The sequence below is a fragment of the Cucumis melo genome, chromosome 4 (genome assembly GCF_025177605.1).
Source record: "Cucumis melo cultivar AY chromosome 4, USDA_Cmelo_AY_1.0, whole genome shotgun sequence".
Classification (NCBI taxonomy): Eukaryota; Viridiplantae; Streptophyta; class Magnoliopsida; order Cucurbitales; family Cucurbitaceae; genus Cucumis; species Cucumis melo.
The window spans coordinates 1,963,810-1,981,808 of NC_066860.1; the positions used below are offsets into that span (position 1 = coordinate 1,963,810).

Genomic DNA, 17,999 nt, shown 5'->3' on the forward strand with positions numbered 1-17,999 from the left:
AAAAGGAAATTTAAATATATCAAAACAAGTAACTTATCGATGAAGATGACAAAATTTTAGAGGTAGATTTACATAATTAGTAAAAGGGAAAAGATTAAAAAAGAAAAAGAAAAAACCGCGAATCGGAAAGCAGAGTTGAGATCTGTTGGGATCGGGAGTTAAATGGTACGTGTCGTAAGGAGCGTTGAGCTCAATCTTACGTGTTCTTTAACAACGCAAGGGGTGCATGTACGCCCCCGGTTTTCCCTATTTCCACCACTCTTATTTATCTATTTAAATTTCAATATAATATTACAAAATTACCTTTATTTTTATTTCATCATTATTCATTCCCTTCATTCTCATTTCCTTCCAATTTTCGTGCTTAAAAAACTCACTTCCAACTCCCTCCATTGCTCTCCCATTTTCTCTCTCCTCCGTCACACCGTCTTTCTCCTCCCCCCCCTCAAATCCCACAACCCTTCTCCGCCATTTTCCTCTTCGTATCTTCTTCCTCTTTCCATCTCCGTAAATTAGGTTTACGCTCTCCTTCATTTAATCTACTGCTGCTGGAAATTCTCTCTGGCTAGCTATCTCCGTCTTCCATTTTTTTTTTAATATTGCCTGTACTCTTCGGAATAAGCTACTGCACGAATTGATCAGGTTGTTTATGAAGCTGTTTTGATTCGTTTAGGTTTGTTTGTGGAATTCGTTTATGTGTTTTTGTTGTTTTTTTTTTCTTCATGTGGTTTTTATAGTATATGTTACTGTTTGATTATGCTAATGGAACGTTTTGGACATTGTTTGTGTTTTTGATCGTATGTAGAGGTGGTGAAAGAAGCTGAAGATTGTGATTTACGAAGGATTTAGAGTGAGCGAGAGATTGAGAGAGAGGGAGAGAGAGAGAGAGAGAGAGGGAGAGAGAGTTGAAGAAGTAGTGTACGTGTAGTAATTTGGTTGAATTTGTGTTGTGTGCGGCATCCGTTATTGTTCTTGTGGTGTGTTTGAGACTCTCTGAAAAATGCCGCATAGAACGACTTACTTCTTCCCCAGGCAATTTCCGGATCGCGGATTTGACTCGGCGTCAACCTCCAAACACATTTTGGATCACGAGAAGAAAATCAACAAAGACACTTTTAGTACGGAAAGCGACGCGAAACCGACTCCGAGGCCAGCGCGCGACTTTAGCGTCACGAAGAGTTCGGCTGTATCGGATCTTTTCACGGGGGACAAGGCACAAAGCAATAAGAAACTGCCTGCTTTTTACGATTGGTTGGTGGACAAGAAAGCAACGCGGTCGGCAACAGCTCACGTGAAAACTTGGCTTTCCAACTGCGATGAGGACCGCGAACTTTTGCTTCCGCCACCTACCTCGGAGCCGGAGCACGATACAACGTCGGTTAAGGATCGGAGTGTTGACCGGAACTTTGACCGGCAAGTTTCACTGCCTAGAGTATCAAGCGGGAGTAGCTATGCAGGAAGTTTGTTTTCAGGCACGGGAACGGGGACAGTGGATGGAAACTTTTCCAGCGACGTCAAAGATTCATCGGCGTCGAAAATATTGTCCTCGCACACGGCCAGGCCAGAAGAGATTGAAGTTGGAGATGATAAGGAAAGCATAGCACAGAAAGCGAAAGAGAGTTATTACCTGCAACTTGCTTTAGCTGCAACGCTTCGTTCTCATGCTAATCTCGCCGGCGATCCTGTGCTTATGGAGGAAGGCATGGTGGAAATTACGGACGCAGAAACTGTTTCTTATCGACTTTGGGTATATACACTATCTATCTCCAACTTCCTGACTTGTGTACATTTTGAGGTCTAAGGTTCTCAGTGATCAAATGAAAATTGTTCAGTTACCTTTTCAAATTTTATTCTGTACTCCATGCTACACCGTCAAGTTCTGAACTATTTTAAAGGCATGTCTCCAATGGCGGCGTTAACTGTTTTTACTTTCGGAAGAAGTTTCTCTAATTTAATCAGTCGACAGAACCTTCGGACTGTCTCGATCTTCCTTCCTTGGTTTGCGAATTCATCCTTTCAAATTTCGCTTGCGTTAATAGCAGAACTTTTTAATTCATCATTGTTGCTAACGGTGTCCGTAATTTGCACCTATCATCTTGGAGAAGTATGTCCGATTGAGTACAAAATAATAGTTGTCTTTAGAGCTACACTTCGAACTTCAAATTAGTTATTTACGATTGTAGATTCATATATTCTCAGGTAAGTGGTTGTCTGTCTTACTCCGACAAAATATCAGATGGTTTCTACAATATTCTGGGTATGAACCCGTACCTCTGGGTTATGTGCAATGATTTTGAGGAAGGTAGACGGCTACCTCCTCTGATGTCGCTTAGAACCATTGAACCAAGTGAGACGTCAATGGAGGTGATTCTTGTTGATAGACGTGGGGACTCTCGACTGAAAGAGCTTGAAGACAAAGCACAGGAACTATATTGTGCTTCAGAGAGCACCTTAGTGTTGGTGGAGAAACTAGGAAAGCTTGTTGCGATCTACATGGGGTACGTTCTCAATAATTTGACCCTTGTTGCGTACATTTTTTTTTTTTTTTTTGCTTCTTTTTAAATGTATTTTATTTTAATTCCAATAAATAGGGGCACTTTTCCGGTGGAGCAAGGGGGGTTACACCTCCATTGGAAAGTGGTGAGCAAAAGATTGAGGGAATTTCAGAAATGCATTGTTCTTCCAATTGGTAGTCTTTCTATGGGACTATGCAGGCATCGTGCAATCCTTTTCAAGGTAGTGCACTTTATGGTTTGTCGATTTCCTCTTCAATGGTTCCGCTTGTGCTTTGTAAACTATTTTCTGTTTAGCTTTTGAACATGTTTCATCAACGTATGCCTATTGGAGAAGAATTTCACACTTCCCAAGCTTATGGTTACTAAAAATATTTCTGTGAATAATATAATAGAAGAATGCGATAGTTTTATAGGAAGTCATAAAAATGATTTTGAAGAATATCGCAAAAGGATGAAGTTGCACCGAATTTTAATTCCTTGTTCGGTGGATTGACTTAAATTTATGCAATTATGGGAAATGAGATCTCTGGCTCATTCTGGGCCAATGATTTATTTCCCTACGGCTTGTTTGTTGGTTTAGTGGATCGGGGATGTACTTTAATGTCTTCAGAGTCTTGTAAGTTTCAGTCTGGAAATGGTATGACTTCCTTGTCTGTTGTGATTTTGTCTAAGGAATACCCAAGGAGACAAGTATATCTGTTGTTTTAAATGATATGCGCCAGTTAGCTCTCTTCGTGGCAAGGCTGTAGAAATTTTCTCTCATTATAGATCTTATATCTTAGCTAAGTAGAACCTGCAGTCCTTATCCTCTTCCTTACATGTGCATGTGTTGGAATTTGGTGGGGTACCTCGTAGCAACGCAGTACAAACTTGTATGACTTGAATGATTAGCTAATTTCTTTCTAGTGTAAGCATGGTGAATTTGCCAATTACTGGGAATGTTTATACAATATATATTAATCGCGTGAGGGTTGTTGTTTTGTGTATCAGAAATTGGCAGATTATATAGGTTTGCCATGTCGGATAGCTAGAGGTTGCAAGTACTGTGTTGCAGATCATCGATCCTCTTGCCTTGTCAAAATTGAAGATGACAAGAAATCGTTGAGGTTAGAAAATCAAGCTTTACCTCTTAGGAAACTTTTTTCACAAGTTGCACAACGTTCAGCTGTCATAGTGAAATCCTAGGCATCGATTTTATCTCATTAAACCTTTTTCATGGGTTCACCATCTAAAAGATGTGAGGATTACAATTTTAACTACGTGGTATCACAAGCAAATAGGATGTTGATGAAGTTTTCAGTTGAGAAATGATAAGACAGAATGATTTCTTAAGTTGCATTACACTTTGGCTTCACATAAATTTGGGAGTTGGCAATTAATAAGTTTCCCTTCTAGCATTTCCTAGTAATAATTATAGATATAGTTTCTGATTCTTACAAATTCGCTTGTTCGTTCATTCTTTTTTGTTCCCTTTTAAAACTAAAATTATGTCTTATGTATGTTGAACATCATGGATTTAGAGCTGGATCACCGAGGCATTTCCTACTGTAAAATATCAAACACCAAATAGTGCTTTTTCTATGCTAATTTTATTACTTGGCTCTCCAATTTGTTCTTTAATTAACAAGTTTACTTCATTACTAATGAAGGCAATGCCTCTAAGTTTATTTGATTTTCAAGTGAAGCCAACACTATATTGGGATGGTGTGCACTTAATTTCTATATATAGTATAAGATGTCTTAGTATGTTGTTTATGGATACTCATTTCCTTAACAGGGAATATGTAGTTGATTTAGTGGGGGATCCGGGAAATATACATGGTCCAGATTCATCAATTAATGGAGGGTTCCAATCTTCTATGCCTTCACCGCTCCAGATCTCTCATTTGAAAGAGTTTCAAGAACCTTACGTGGAAAGCTATTTCAACAATCAAAATGTCGGGTCAAAGCAAATCTATGGTTTTCCTGAAAATCCTCTACGTTCAGGTCTGTGAGCACTTTTGTTTTCCTTTAATATATGTTTTTACTTTCCCTACTGGCCTGGAATTACAAGACTTCCTGCACAAAAAGGTGGTTGACCATTTTTAAATATAAACTCAATTGTTATTAGCCTATTAGCCTAGCATAGTTTGAATGAATTTTGATACAATAAATGTTTTGAAGATTTGTTTAGTAGTTCATATGTCAGATCGAGTTAAGATGTATACTCATTTATGCACAAGGATTTACATAGGCGTGCATTCTTGTCATCTATAAGTTATTTCAGATGGTTATCTAGATCCATCTAATGTTTCACATATCATTTCATGTCCGCAAATCAATTGGCATCTGTCTGATTTATTCTAAATGTGGTTTCTACTCTGTACAAATTTTTGGCTTTTTGCTATGCACATTGTTTTGGACTGGCTGCTGTTCTATTGACGCAAAGTCGAACAGCTTTCTTTGCATATTCTCTTTGAAAATAGGCTGTCTTCTTGATACTAGGCTAGCATCGGGGATGTGTGCGTTCTCCAGGAAGTCATTTTAAATATGCACATTGAATCCTTGTATTATTTCATGCAACTCGTTATTGTTGTATGAGGTTGAACGTCTCTTAAATTGGAAACGGGCATGAAAATCTCTCTTTTTGGATCAATGCTTCGCAGGTTTTGGAGAGTACCAGATGAAAGGGAGAAGGACTTTACATATGAGTTCAGGGGCTGAAACTGATAAATTGGTTGAGCAAGCTTGTATGGGTATGAGATCAACTCAGTTGTGTGTGGAGACAAAAGTGAGCAAGGAGTGTGTGCTTCAGAATCATATAATGCCATCCACTGGGGCTGATGCCTCCGAGGTGTTGAGTTCTGTTGGTGGTGCATCTTTACGTGAAAACAAAGTTGTCATTGAAGAAATATACCAAGAAGAGGCAGTTGTGGCAGGGATTTCACTGAATGAAACCATTAATCCGTCCAAATTAACCTTGTCAACTCAAACTGATTCGAAGGAGGTTGAGGGTAGATCTCAAAATTGTTCAGCATCAACATATCCGAAATATTTGACACTTGAACCATCACTTGCAATGGACTGGCTGGAAATTTCATGGGATGAATTACATATAAAGGAGCGTGTCGGAGCTGGTAATTCCTCATCTTTTCATATCTGCTTGTATTAAATGTATAAACAGATGGCTGATTCTGGACTTTCCCCTTTATTGTTCTTTCAGGCTCATTTGGTACAGTGCATCGTGCTGAATGGCATGGATCGGTTAGTCTCTTTTATCTGATATTTAACTCAGGATTCAACATTCATGTTCAGTTCATAGTGTAACAAGTTCCAACAGACAACTTTTAATCTAATAGTTAAATTAGCTTGTTTATTTTCTAGGAGAATAGTTAGTTGGAATGCTCGTCTTCTTTGCCAGGCTGAAGAATCCCATGAAAAGGCAACAGCATCTAAAAAAGAACATCATCTAAATTTTTAGTTGGGGATGACAATGAGAAATGCATTTACCTTGCCCTTGTGACTGGATGCTTTCCTTTAAATTATATTGTTGACAATAAATTCCATGTGGTATTTAATATTTCAACACACGCATTCATCAAGGAAAATTTAGACAAATTTGATTATTACATGACATTAAATGCTACTGAATTTCATTGTATTAGTTTATTGGTTTTGAATGAGTACTTGAAATCAGGATAATTCCTACCCAACTTTGTTTGAGAGATGGGTTTGTTCCTAGCAGGGATGATAATAGGAAGCCACTCCCTGCTTCTTGCCCATAACTGTTCGGGCCTTGGCTCCCTGATACCTTTAAATTAAAACAGAAGCTACGGTGTACTTAGAAAGGTGTTTTTTATGAAAGAAGTCTAATGTTGATTAGGGGCCTCTTGTTTCACTTGCTGATTCTCTGCTTGTTTCTTTGCAACCTATTTTGATATTTCTATGTGTGCTAACGCACAACTTTTCTTCTGCATAGGATGTTGCTGTCAAGGTTCTAACCGTGCAGGATTTCCATGATGATCAGTTAAAAGAGTTTTTAAGAGAGGTATGATGAAAATTTTAAAATAGTAGTTTACTTTTACGATGGTTCTTCCCTTTCTTGTTCACTTGCTATCAATACCTGAAAGTGCATAGATCTTCTATATTTGCTTTAGAAGGTGAATTGACCTTACACGCCTAGTATGCTCTCGCAATGAGTTGTAACAGAGGCACATGACTTTGTTCTGTCAGTATAATAGTTAATGCTTTCGTTGAATTTGCAGAAATATATTTTTCAGTTGCTGCATTACATATGGTGTAATCACTTTTTGTGTAGTCAAGTAATGAGATTACTATGACCGTAGCTCAGTTGTACTCTGTAAAACTTTGCAGGTTGCGATAATGAAGCGGGTGCGCCATCCGAATGTGGTACTTTTTATGGGTGCAGTTACAAAGAGACCTCATCTTTCAATAGTGACTGAATACCTGCCCAGGTTATTTTCCTGCCTCAACCCCACAATCTTTTTTTCCCAATTCTATCTCTCCTTTATCAATTGTGTGTCTAATTTTGAATCTTTGAAACAGGGGTAGTCTATACCGCCTAATCCACAGGCCATCTTCTGGTGAATTGATGGATCAAAGGAAACGATTGCGCATGGCATTGGATGTGGTATGTGTCTATTCTTCTTTTATCGCTGTTTTGTTGAGTACAATTATTTAAATTAGTAAGGTGTTTCTTATTTTTCTTGCAGGCAAAGGGAATCAACTACCTACATTGTCTCAATCCTCCTATAGTACACTGGGATCTTAAGTCTCCCAACTTGTTGGTTGACAAAAATTGGACGGTGAAGGTACTATAAACATGTACAATACATCTTAAGATTTTCACGAGTATCTTAAAAATTTCATGAGTGAGAGCACTGTTGGCTTCCTGCGCTAATTCCATGTGCTTGTGTTAGGTTTGTGATTTTGGGTTGTCCAGATTCAAAGCAAACACTTTCATATCGTCGAAATCTGTCGCTGGAACGGTGAGTTGCTCTCCCATATTGGAATAAATATGACATTCGTTGCATAGTACTAATTTCCTTGGGGGAAAAATGTCTTTGTTCCTACCTGTGTTAACACCACTCATGTTTGTGTGGTTAGAACATTTGGACTTTATAAATATTGGTTTCCTAGGATCTTGAATAATTGAAGTTCTTGTCCCATGTCCTTTATGGTGAGATGAGATTAGCTTTTTTGGCCTGCCCAACAATATAAACGACAGGATCTTGGGCGTTCATGCCTTTATACAACTGATACAATGGGGTTTCCACTTCTTGGGTGTGACGGTTTAACCATATAACTATTCCCAACATGTTCCACATCTTAGGTACAACTGTTACACTCATGAACCCAAATCCATCACGAGATCCTATCATACTGAGGGAAAACATTGGTTTTCACTCACCGAATAAATCTATTTTAACCTTTTCTAGTTGGTACATCTGCAATGTTCATTGTTCATATCATTTGTATTGGCATAGAAAGTCAGATCTTGCACGAATATTTTGCAGGTTAAAGTTTTACTCAGCCATCCATCAATCAGCATGTAACTCTGTTGCTTTTATTTTCAGCCCGAGTGGATGGCTCCAGAATTCCTTCGTGGAGAGCCTTCAAATGAGAAGTCTGATGTCTACAGTTTTGGAGTGATCCTCTGGGAATTAGTCACCATGCAACAACCGTGGAGTGGGCTTGGACCGGCTCAGGTTAGCCACAACATTCGTTTTACACTGCTTTTTTTCCTGTCGTTTCCCTCTTAACATGTTTATACAAACATTTAGGTTGTGGGAGCTGTCGCTTTCCAGAATCGAAAGCTTTCTATCCCATCCAGTACTTCTCCGTTGTTGGCTTCCCTTATTGAATCTTGCTGGGCAGAGTAAGTTGCTTACTTTCCAATTCATTTGTCCGTGCTTGGTCTTTTCTGTTTATTTTTATATGGTAGTTTGGTGTCTTTTTCGTTTCCTATGGAATTGTGAATTTCTAAAACGAACCACAGAAAATAAAAGAAATAGAATCTTAGGAATGTCTGAGGCACAACTTGAAGTTGTTAGGGTGGGTTCTTTTAGTCTACTCCATATTTAGGGCTCCAAATATGATGATTTTTTATAGTATCTACTATTTCCGACTCGAATTAAAATAACATTCACCCAAACTCAATTCAATGCTTCAAACGTTTCGTTATATTTCTTCTTTTATTCATTTTTTTATTTTGGCAGTGATCCTGTTCAGCGCCCATCCTTTGCAAGCATAGTTGAGTCCCTAAAAAAATTGCTGAAATCTCCACAGCAGTTGATAGCCATGGGAGGAACGTGAAAACACCTCCCAGGCACAGGCAGAGCTAAAGCGGATCCGGGAGAGCTAACCAATTATGCAGTAACTGCAAACCTTGGTAACCAATATCTTCAACTGACTGAATCATTTTGGTCTTTTGGCAACTGTAGATTTTGGTGGTTGTATAAGGCTCTGGATATATAGCCCATTAAGCAAGCAGAAATGAAAGAAAGCTCAAGCTTTTAGTAGTTATCCCATAGAAACAGTAAAATTCTACGTTAATATATGAATATGAATATGAATATGAATGATGGCTTTTGCAATGGGGTTTATAACATCGCAAATCCAAATGTAATACAGTTCCAAAATTACTAGGAACGTATTTTTACCACTAACTACCAGCCTTGTAATCTTTTTTATGAACCTGTTTATTGCCATCCTTAAATGGCGAAAGCTCAAATAAAATTAAGGAAAAAAGAAGAAGAGAAAAGTTAGTTCTTTTATCTTCGCATGAATTTATATGAAATTTATAGGAGAAAGAAAGCTCTCTTCTCTCAAATGAAATTGTCTCTGCTTAGCAATTTTGTGGTTGGCAAGTCGACTACGGCCTGGAACTGCCTCCTCCCTTATTCTAAAAGAGGAGCAAAGGTAATAATGGTAATGCATTATTCATATCTTTGGATTATTGGAATCTCCTATTTTTCTCACCATACTTGGCTAATTCCGTTACCTATAAAAATCACTTACCATTCCATGTTGTGTAGCTTAGTCTTCTCTGGAATGCAGATGCTTTTCTTCCCCGTCTGCGTGGATGACTTTAAACCAGAAGTTTCTTCCTCCATTCTAATGACGATGTTCTGCAAACTTCAAGGTATGTTTAAACACTGTACATGTTTGGACCCACAAGATCATGTTTCATCTCGTTCATTACGCAAGTATGTGGGTTTATATGTGGGGTTAGGAGAATTGTAAAAATGGTAAATTTGACAAAAATATTTATAAGATACAACCAAATTTTAGATTCTGTCAATAATAGACATAGATAGACACTAATATGTTTAGACAATAATAGAGGTTTATCGATGTCTATCATCAATGGAATCTAAAATTTTGTTATATGTTGTAAATAATTTAGTTCATTTTACCCTATATTTATATATATATATAGCTTCGTTAACTAAGACCTTAGCCAACAAATTCACTCCTTGTGTAAGTCCTCTTTCCAACTTATTCTATTTGATTCTTCATCTTTTTAGTATCCTTTGTTTGATGTGTCACGTTTAATTTGCTTCCAGAGTTGAGGGCAGGATTTAGTTTTAAATCACATGCTTATACATGATTTGAAAAGTACCCTCCAATTAAATGAAATTAGAATTTATATGCATGCATGGTTTTTCTTTTCTGATCTTTGCTCCAACACCATTTTCTTTTTATTGTTTGGGAATTTTAGCGCTAGAAAATCATATTGGGGGGACGATTCTGCTATCATCTTTGTACATATTTTATTTTTCATAGTACTTTTTATTTGATTCCCTAGTATCTTGCATTCTCTTTGGTTTATCATGTTGTTTTTTCATTTTCTTTCTCTTAGTTCATTAGTATATCCAAATTAAGAAATATTATGCTCCTAATAATTATAATTACTAGATATAAATTTTAAATAGTTTTATCCTTAACTTTGAAAAGGATCCACAAAGCGAAAAAGTAAAGAGTTTGGATCGATAGAAAAACGATCACCTGGCTTAGAAATAGGATAAAATTAAATCTATCATGGAAATAGACTTTTCTTCTACAAAAACTGGATTTTAAATTACAAAAATCAGTAAGTCCTTTCCTTTCCTTTCCTAGCATCATTCATATCTCACGGACCCGTCTGTCTGCGAAGTGAATGAATTATCATTTTTCCTTGGTCTTCCCTGTTTTCTGGTCTCGGTCTTTTCAGTTCCTTAGCACCTGTTTTTTTTTTTTTACATTCCCAGTAGTTTTAGAAATTTATATTTCGATACAACAATTGTTTAGAATGTGTTTTGTACAAGACTGAGCTCAAACTATTCCACAAAGCCCTAATATTTATTGCCTACAATTTCACGAAAAAAAATAAAGAAATAAAAAACCAGAAAGCCTTGAGAGTGATTATAAAGTATAAAAAAAATTTAGATTGTAATTATAAAATAATTTAATTTAGACTCTATCGGATGTAATTTTGGTTCAATTTTTTTTTTTTTTTTTTTTATTCAACTTTTTCCAATTGTGAATTGGTGTAGTTGTTAAATGCTTTTTGATTTTTCTTTCTTAATCAAACATTTAAAAAAAAAATGTAATTTCAAACATACGTAGAAAACAAGCTTTTGAGAATAGTCCTCTAACCTCATTGCAATAGGCTATCTTTCTTCCACCTCTCAATTCTCCTTCCATATGACATTTCTTTCTGATTTCAATTCTTCACTAATAAACCTACAATCATTCAATATTTGGTATAACAAGATAAGTATTCTTTTAATCCTTTCACTAGGTATCGTGTTTGTTTCAATATCCAATTGCTTCGTGCTTAAATCTGTGAATAGAAAATAAGCTTTGCAGTAACTTGCCAGAACGGTCCAATCAATTGGTGAGAGGCTCCAGAGTAACTCAAGCAAGAGAGGAGTTGCATGGCCTTCAATCCTGTCAAGGGTACATCAGTGTAAGATTGTTTATGAAGCAGCCCAAAAATCAAGTGACTAATTAAACAATACAAATTACTCATTAGTGTGCGTGTCATGTAATGCAAATAGTCTCTTTAGAGCGAGTGCTGAGGTATAAAGCATGATAACATTTTTCTTTTTTCTTTTTTTCTTTTTTTCTTTTTTTCTTTAGTTTAACACTTTAGGGTCCCTTTCCGATTTATTAGGGAAAAAGCGCTTTCCAAAAAATTCATTTTTAGTTGAACATTCTAATTAAAATTATTTAAAAATACTTTAAAGACTATTTTAAATAGTTCTCAAAATACTTAAATTTTAAATTTTGTCCAAAGTGAATAATTTTTGAAATTGAAAATTTGAAATATATTTTCCCAAAGTGCAAGAAAACCGAGTGCACAAAACAGAAAAGACGAATAAACACATCGTGTTTGTGTGTATGTATAAGGTACATTACGGACTTATGTGGATGAATAAACACATCGAAAGAAACAAAATTCTATGGGAAAAACTGACTTATGACAAAGGAAATGAAATAAGGTATGTAAACATGGTTCCAAACTTTTTATAGTTGATAGAGTTTGAAGGAGAAGGACCAAGTATTCCAAATTTCAAACCATTGAGAGGGAAGGAAGAAGAGACGTTGTTGCAATACCTACGTGAGTTTCCTCAATCACATGAATTTTAACTTCGAAGTGCGCGTGAATGATCAAATATGAATTTTGAGTGGATTGCTAGTAATACGAGTATTTTCCTCAACAGATCTAATGGCATATAATGAAGGATTAGAAAGTGAAGTAACACACTATTTCAGCTATATCACTAAAAGGCATGTCAAAAGGTATACCTTCAATTAATCGAAGTTCATTGTTGTTGAGGTCGAGCATTAGCACCCAGCGGTATTTTCTTTTGTATAGATTCGATCCTTGAAGTTGATAAATTATTGAGCCGTAGATGGAAGTAGTACTATCGATATATGGTGATGTCTGCTCTTTGTAGGAACAACGATGTCCTGACAAAAACTGCTTAGTCGATGTCACATGTGAAAGAAACCCGAATGTCATTCTCTCTTCGATCATAACATGTCCATCGTAACGGGATAAAAAGGCTGAGGGGAGTTTCAATATGAAATTTCTCATTTATGCACACAAAACGATATAAACATAAAACAAGTGTTAAAGTCGATGATTATAATCCCCAGCGACAAGCGGGAAAGAAGTATTATTTGATAGCAAGAAATTGTATCACCTTCTGCAAATAAAACCAAGATGTGTTGAACCCTGTAGTAATGAACATGTGGTGGGTCCAACATCGACAGGTCGGTAAAGGTCAAGAACTTCCTCAAGCTGGACCATCCATTTTATTGGCGTGTGGAGATGTTGCATGCGGCATGTGCCATTAACAATCTAGCAAAGAGTGAGTTTTGAAAATTAAAACGATAATGATGAGATTCGTAAACAGTTTAATATTATCGGATGTCCTCGAGGGAATGGGATTGATGAACAGTTTTAAAATATGCGAAAGGAATAAAAGTGATCAATTGGTATGATAAACATTTTTAGAAAATAGCTAGTCTATTACTTATAAGTCTCCCTGCACCTTTCAGAGGTAGAAGGTTCATAATATATATATTTTTCTATATCAACGAGTCTCCAATTCAGTTTATATGCATTTCGATTAATTTCACAAGTCAGTTTATATGCATTTCGATTAATTTTACAAAACAGCCTAGCCTATTTGATATTGTAACATAGAAACTCGTAAGAAATTAATTGGATAATTATAACAGGTAGTAATTTAAAAATAACAATTAAGTATATGTTTTATATATTTGCAACATGGTATATCGACTCATGTGGTTAAATAGACTTTGACAGACTTTGTTATATTTGTAATTTTTTAAAATTTTATTATTATACTTGATTATTTGAATCTAATTACTATATTTGCAATTATCTCAAATTAATTCTTAATAGATGTCATTGATTGAATTCATGCCTTGTTTAATTAATTCTTGAGAATATTGTCTCTCTTTTTACCATTAAGCCAACTCATAATGGTTGAAGGTTCATAATGATCCTCTATGGTTGGATTGTCGTAATAACCAAATGAAAAAAAATTTAGGACCAATTTTGCAGCTAGTAAGGTTTTGGTCCTTCCACTTGATCCCTTCGCTTAAATGGGTGTTTCTCCTAATTTCACAGCCACGTTAAAATAAAAATGAGTTGGTTTCACAAGATAAGAACGGGTTGCAGATGCTAATTTCTGAGAATGTCCAGTGCTGACTTTCACCCGATAAAATACTGAATTGAGTTCTTCTCGAGGAACAGTCTGATCGGATAACTACTCCAAGATGAGTCGACACCTCAAATTAGTTTTAGATTCAGTAACCACTAAAGATGAGTGGACAGCTTGAACAAGTTGATCAAAGTAAAGAATGAGGAGTATTGTTCCTGAATCCGAATGGAAACTACTAAATGGAGAGAGAGTGTGATCATCTAAACATCCAGTTCGTGATAATGCTACATCAAGACTACGAGGTGGCCAAGAAGAAACAAGGTACGGAAGATTTGTTTTCAACGTCTGATCCAGAGGCCAAAGATGATAAAACCAACCACTTTGATCATCCGGATCAGTGAAAATAGCTTGGTGCACAAGTTCATATTCCTCGTCCAACACCTTTTCTACTGGGAAATTATTTTCGGCCTTTTTGTTCAGTAATTTGGCAAGAAGCACACTATAAAGAAGGCAGAGTACGACGCACACCGATGAATTTACATTTACAACAAGGTTTCAAATTAGCGCTTCCAATGGAAAGAACACTAGAAGAAGCAAGAGAGGCTAGATAATTCAATGAAGGTTAGTTTACGCATACTAGTTTTCCTAAAGAGATTGCTCATGGAATTCTTGAGGTGACTTTTATATAATTATCTTACGTTTGCATAAGAAAAGATCCGCACTAAGTACTATCCTATTCTTACCAAGTTCATCAAATGGCTAATAGAATTCAGACAAAAGTCTCAATAGTTGAGATCTGTGTTGAGCAAGTCTGAATTACCCTTCAAACAGACACCAGCCAGCAGTAGATGAAGTTTATGAACAAGCATAGACCGATGAGCCAGAACAACTAAAACTAAATCTATTACAGAAAAAGAAAATCCAACTCAAGATTGCGTAGGTTATACCTGCGATTTTGCCAGACGGAATAATTGTTGAAGTTTCTGTCTATCATATCTGTTGTGTACTTCAGTTCTTTCTCCTCGTGTATGCTCATTAGCCCTGCCAACAAATCTGATGAACGGACAAAGAAATACGCTAACAGGTTACCTTTAAAATGTACATGTGAACTGCGGCTATCAGCCTGGGATTGAATCGGAAGAATGCAAGCGCGTATCAACCTTCTGTAGTTCCATGCACAAAAATTCTTGGCGTTCGCAACTCCTGATCGGTGAACGAATGCTCCTTGCTCAAAATCCATTTTCGATGATACCACACGCCGACTTGACGTCCTGACGCATAGCACTTTCAGCCTATCAAGAGATGAATTGACGGAACCAAAATCAGTGGCCAGAATTCACGATGGACGAGAGTTACCAAACACATAAATGAAATGAAAGTTCAGACCGATTCACTAAAAGAAAAGGCCTCGTTAATAAGAGCTTCAAATCTAGAGCTGCCTAATAAAAACTTACTACTCTAAGTTCCTCGTTGAAAATCGCTCCATCGACTTTTTGTCTGATGGAGATTCCTTCAAGTAGTGTTGTTCCGAGCCGTAAATAGATTCGGATTCATTTCCAGTAAACTAGCACTGACTTCTAGAGCTTCCTTATCACATAGCTACAACATTCATACCAAATTCAAATCACAGATAAACTAAACCGTAACTGAAACAGAAAAAAGCAATGAGGAATTCAGATATCGTACTTCTTTTGGTGGTGATTTGCTAGCAATTGAGATCGTAGATTTTGAAGCTTTCCAGCTTCCACCGGTGAAGCTCCTTCTTCCTCCGGCTTCTGAGGCTTGTGCGGCCGGCCGTGCATTTCCAGTGAACTACAATATTGTTCGGAAGGATCAAAATCTGCGCCTCTGAAGGAAACGAAGATTCGACCCCCAAACGAACAACCAAGAGAGAAATCTTGGAAGTTTAATTTCGTATTTGAAAGTTGAAACCCCGGGAGAAGCAGAAAACTTTAATTAATGATTTGGGCTGGGCCTATAACAATACGGCCCAATATAAAATCTGAACCACCGTTTCTTTTCTTCCAATATAACCATTATATTCAAAATAATTAAATATATAACAACATTTTTTAAAAATTACAAATATACTAAAATTTGTCAAAATCTATCCATGATAGGAATATATCACTAATAGATCATGTAGCAGATGTTAGTTTATCAGGAGTCTATCAACGATAGAAGTTTATCATCTATAGATTTTACTATATTTGCAATTTTTTTAAAATATTCCTACATACTTAATAATTATTCTAAAAATTGCTATCCATTATAATTACCCTTAATTTTTAGGATAATAATTGAATGCAAGGAAACATTTAAAAAATCACCGTTTTATTCACGATATACAAATATTTACGATATGATCTGTTAGTCATAAATTTTTACCGATAGATTTTACTATATTTGTATCTCTTAAAAATATTGTTATTAGTGACAGATCTAGAAAATACATTGACAAGGACTAAAGAAAAGTATGGACTAATCACTAAGCTAACTATAAATATTAAAAATTAAATAGTTTTCTTTATATATATATATTGTATAAAGACAATAAAGTTGAGGGGGCTCAAAGCACCTGGTCTATACTAAATCCACAGGAGGTTGTTATATACATTAATACTTTGAATCTAATTGATATATTTGCAATTGTAACTGTTCTATTTTAAAATTTATTGATAGTTCAAAACATGTTATTTTAATATAATTTGATATAACTATTAATATAAAGTTTAAATACATTTCAAATCAAAACCCAAAATTTACCGGTGGAATGAATAAATGCTTAACAAGTAACCAATAACTGCCCTCTTCCCATGTAGTAGAAGAAGTAGAGAGTTGTATATATATTGAATTTTCATTTATTATATGCATTATTTACATATTCAAATATTTTAAAATAAAGTATTCTAAAATCCCTTATTAGGTAAATTATTTTTGTCTACACTTTTATTTTAACCATTTTGGTTAAAAGACGTTTTTACCCTCGAAACTTTTATTAAATATAACAATTCAATCTCTCTTTTCTGATTGGTAAAGATTTAGTTTTTATAATTTAAAGTTTGTAACATTTTAGTAAACTTTACCGAGTAATAATTTAGTTATTATATTACCGTGTCTATAACAATTTATTCCTTATCGTAAAATTAGTGGTAAAATTTAATAAGATTTTTTGTACATAAATAAACCGATAAACTAATTCAATAATCTATGTTTTTACAAAATACATAGTCTATATCAAAAAATAATAAAAAATTAACATATCAAATTTTGATATTTTTTTACCTCTATAACTAATTCGTTACAAATTTGAAAGTACAAAGACTAAAGTGTTACGAACTAAAGTTTTAGGAATAAATTACGATTTCTATAAAAGCACCGAAACAAAAGTGATTTTAAACTTTTTATTTTATACACATATATATATATTTTTTTTGGTCATTGTGCTTTTCCATCATTTTCATTGTACAACTATTGTCTTTTTGGTAAAACAGTTCCATAAAATCATAGGTCTAATAATTTACTTCAACCTATAATTATAGAAATGATTAAAATCTCCAACATGTTTTCAATTCATTTCAATAAAGAAGAAAAAAAACAGAAATAAATTCACAGATGAGGGTCAGTCCATAAATAGAAATTTTAATTTATTTTATTGAGTGTGTAATAATGTCGTTAAAATAATTGATAATAAAATCGTGTTTGTGATTGATTTTAAATTTAAAAATCGATTTTCTCACGTTGAAAACTGCTTTTAATTACTATTTTATTTTACTTTTTTTTTTCCAATCGATAGGTGTGGAAATTCATAAACTAGAAAACATATTTGACATTAATTCGATAATAACGATAAATTTATGACTCGGAGAGAAAGAGATTGTTAAACAAATAAAAAGAATTTGGAGCCAAATTTAGGGATGGGAAACGGTTGAATGAAGTTTAAGTTCCAGATCTCCAATTTCGTATTAAAATCAAGTTCAAGGTTTAGAAACCTCGAATATATGGTTATAATAATGTGTTTTATAAGGCGAATGATTTGAAGTTTACATTTTTTTTTCTCTTAGAATTAGAATAAAATAGATCTTTCCTTATATTTCTATGTAAATTAAGATTTTATTCGATTAGATAACCTAAACTGTTTAATCTAAAGTATAATTCATCTTTTTTTTTCCTGACATTTATCTTGTGATGAGGTTTTGAAGGTTGTATTGTTGGAAACAACTATTATCGTATTGATTCATAATTAATATTACAATTAGAAATTAACAATTATTATTATTATTTTATTTTGATGGTT

General features: G+C 34.9%; 2 protein-coding genes and 1 non-coding gene across 8 annotated transcripts; 2 read left to right on the forward strand and 1 right to left on the reverse strand.

The window, feature by feature from the left end:
- Positions 1–305: 305 nt before the first annotated feature.
- Positions 306–9,315, forward strand: LOC103503653 (serine/threonine-protein kinase CTR1). Of its 3 annotated transcripts, none has more exons than XM_051083575.1 (16): positions 307–673; positions 806–1,747; positions 2,200–2,498; positions 2,592–2,736; positions 3,507–3,622; positions 4,294–4,502; positions 5,162–5,632; positions 5,719–5,759; positions 6,475–6,543; positions 6,870–6,970; positions 7,062–7,146; positions 7,229–7,327; positions 7,436–7,504; positions 8,093–8,224; positions 8,300–8,394; positions 8,735–9,315. In XM_051083575.1, the coding sequence occupies exons 2-16, from the start codon at positions 1,001–1,003 to the stop codon at positions 8,829–8,831; spliced, it is 2,775 nt and encodes a 924-aa protein (XP_050939532.1). In that variant the 5' UTR covers positions 307–673; positions 806–1,000; the 3' UTR covers positions 8,832–9,315. The 3 variants fall into 3 exon arrangements, with proteins under 3 accessions (XP_050939534.1, XP_050939532.1, XP_050939533.1); XM_051083576.1 differs by having other exon boundaries at positions 307–642; XM_051083577.1 differs by lacking the exons at positions 8,300–8,394; positions 8,735–9,315 and having other exon boundaries at positions 306–673; positions 8,033–8,171.
- On the forward strand, positions 9,300–11,612 carry LOC127149015 (uncharacterized). Of its 2 annotated transcripts, none has more exons than XM_051083578.1 (3): positions 9,300–9,446; positions 9,576–9,660; positions 11,381–11,612. In XM_051083578.1, exons 1-3 carry the CDS (start codon positions 9,300–9,302, stop codon positions 11,512–11,514), a joined length of 366 nt encoding a protein of 121 aa, XP_050939535.1. In that variant the 3' UTR covers positions 11,515–11,612. The 2 variants fall into 2 exon arrangements, with proteins under 2 accessions (XP_050939535.1, XP_050939536.1); XM_051083579.1 differs by having other exon boundaries at positions 9,300–9,437.
- LOC103503652 (uncharacterized) lies at positions 10,510–15,611 on the reverse strand. Of its 3 annotated transcripts, XR_007820196.1 has the most exons (7): positions 15,389–15,611; positions 15,157–15,301; positions 14,863–14,994; positions 14,650–14,755; positions 12,312–12,870; positions 11,157–11,450; positions 10,510–10,742 (listed from the first exon to the last, which is right to left on the reverse strand). It is a non-coding gene; the product is annotated as an uncharacterized LOC103503652 (transcript). The 3 variants fall into 3 exon arrangements; XR_007820194.1 differs by having other exon boundaries at positions 14,650–14,994; XR_007820195.1 differs by lacking the exon at positions 10,510–10,742 and adding an exon at positions 12,120–12,228 and having other exon boundaries at positions 11,250–11,450; positions 14,650–14,994.
- Between the last annotated feature and the right edge of the window lie 2,388 nt (positions 15,612–17,999).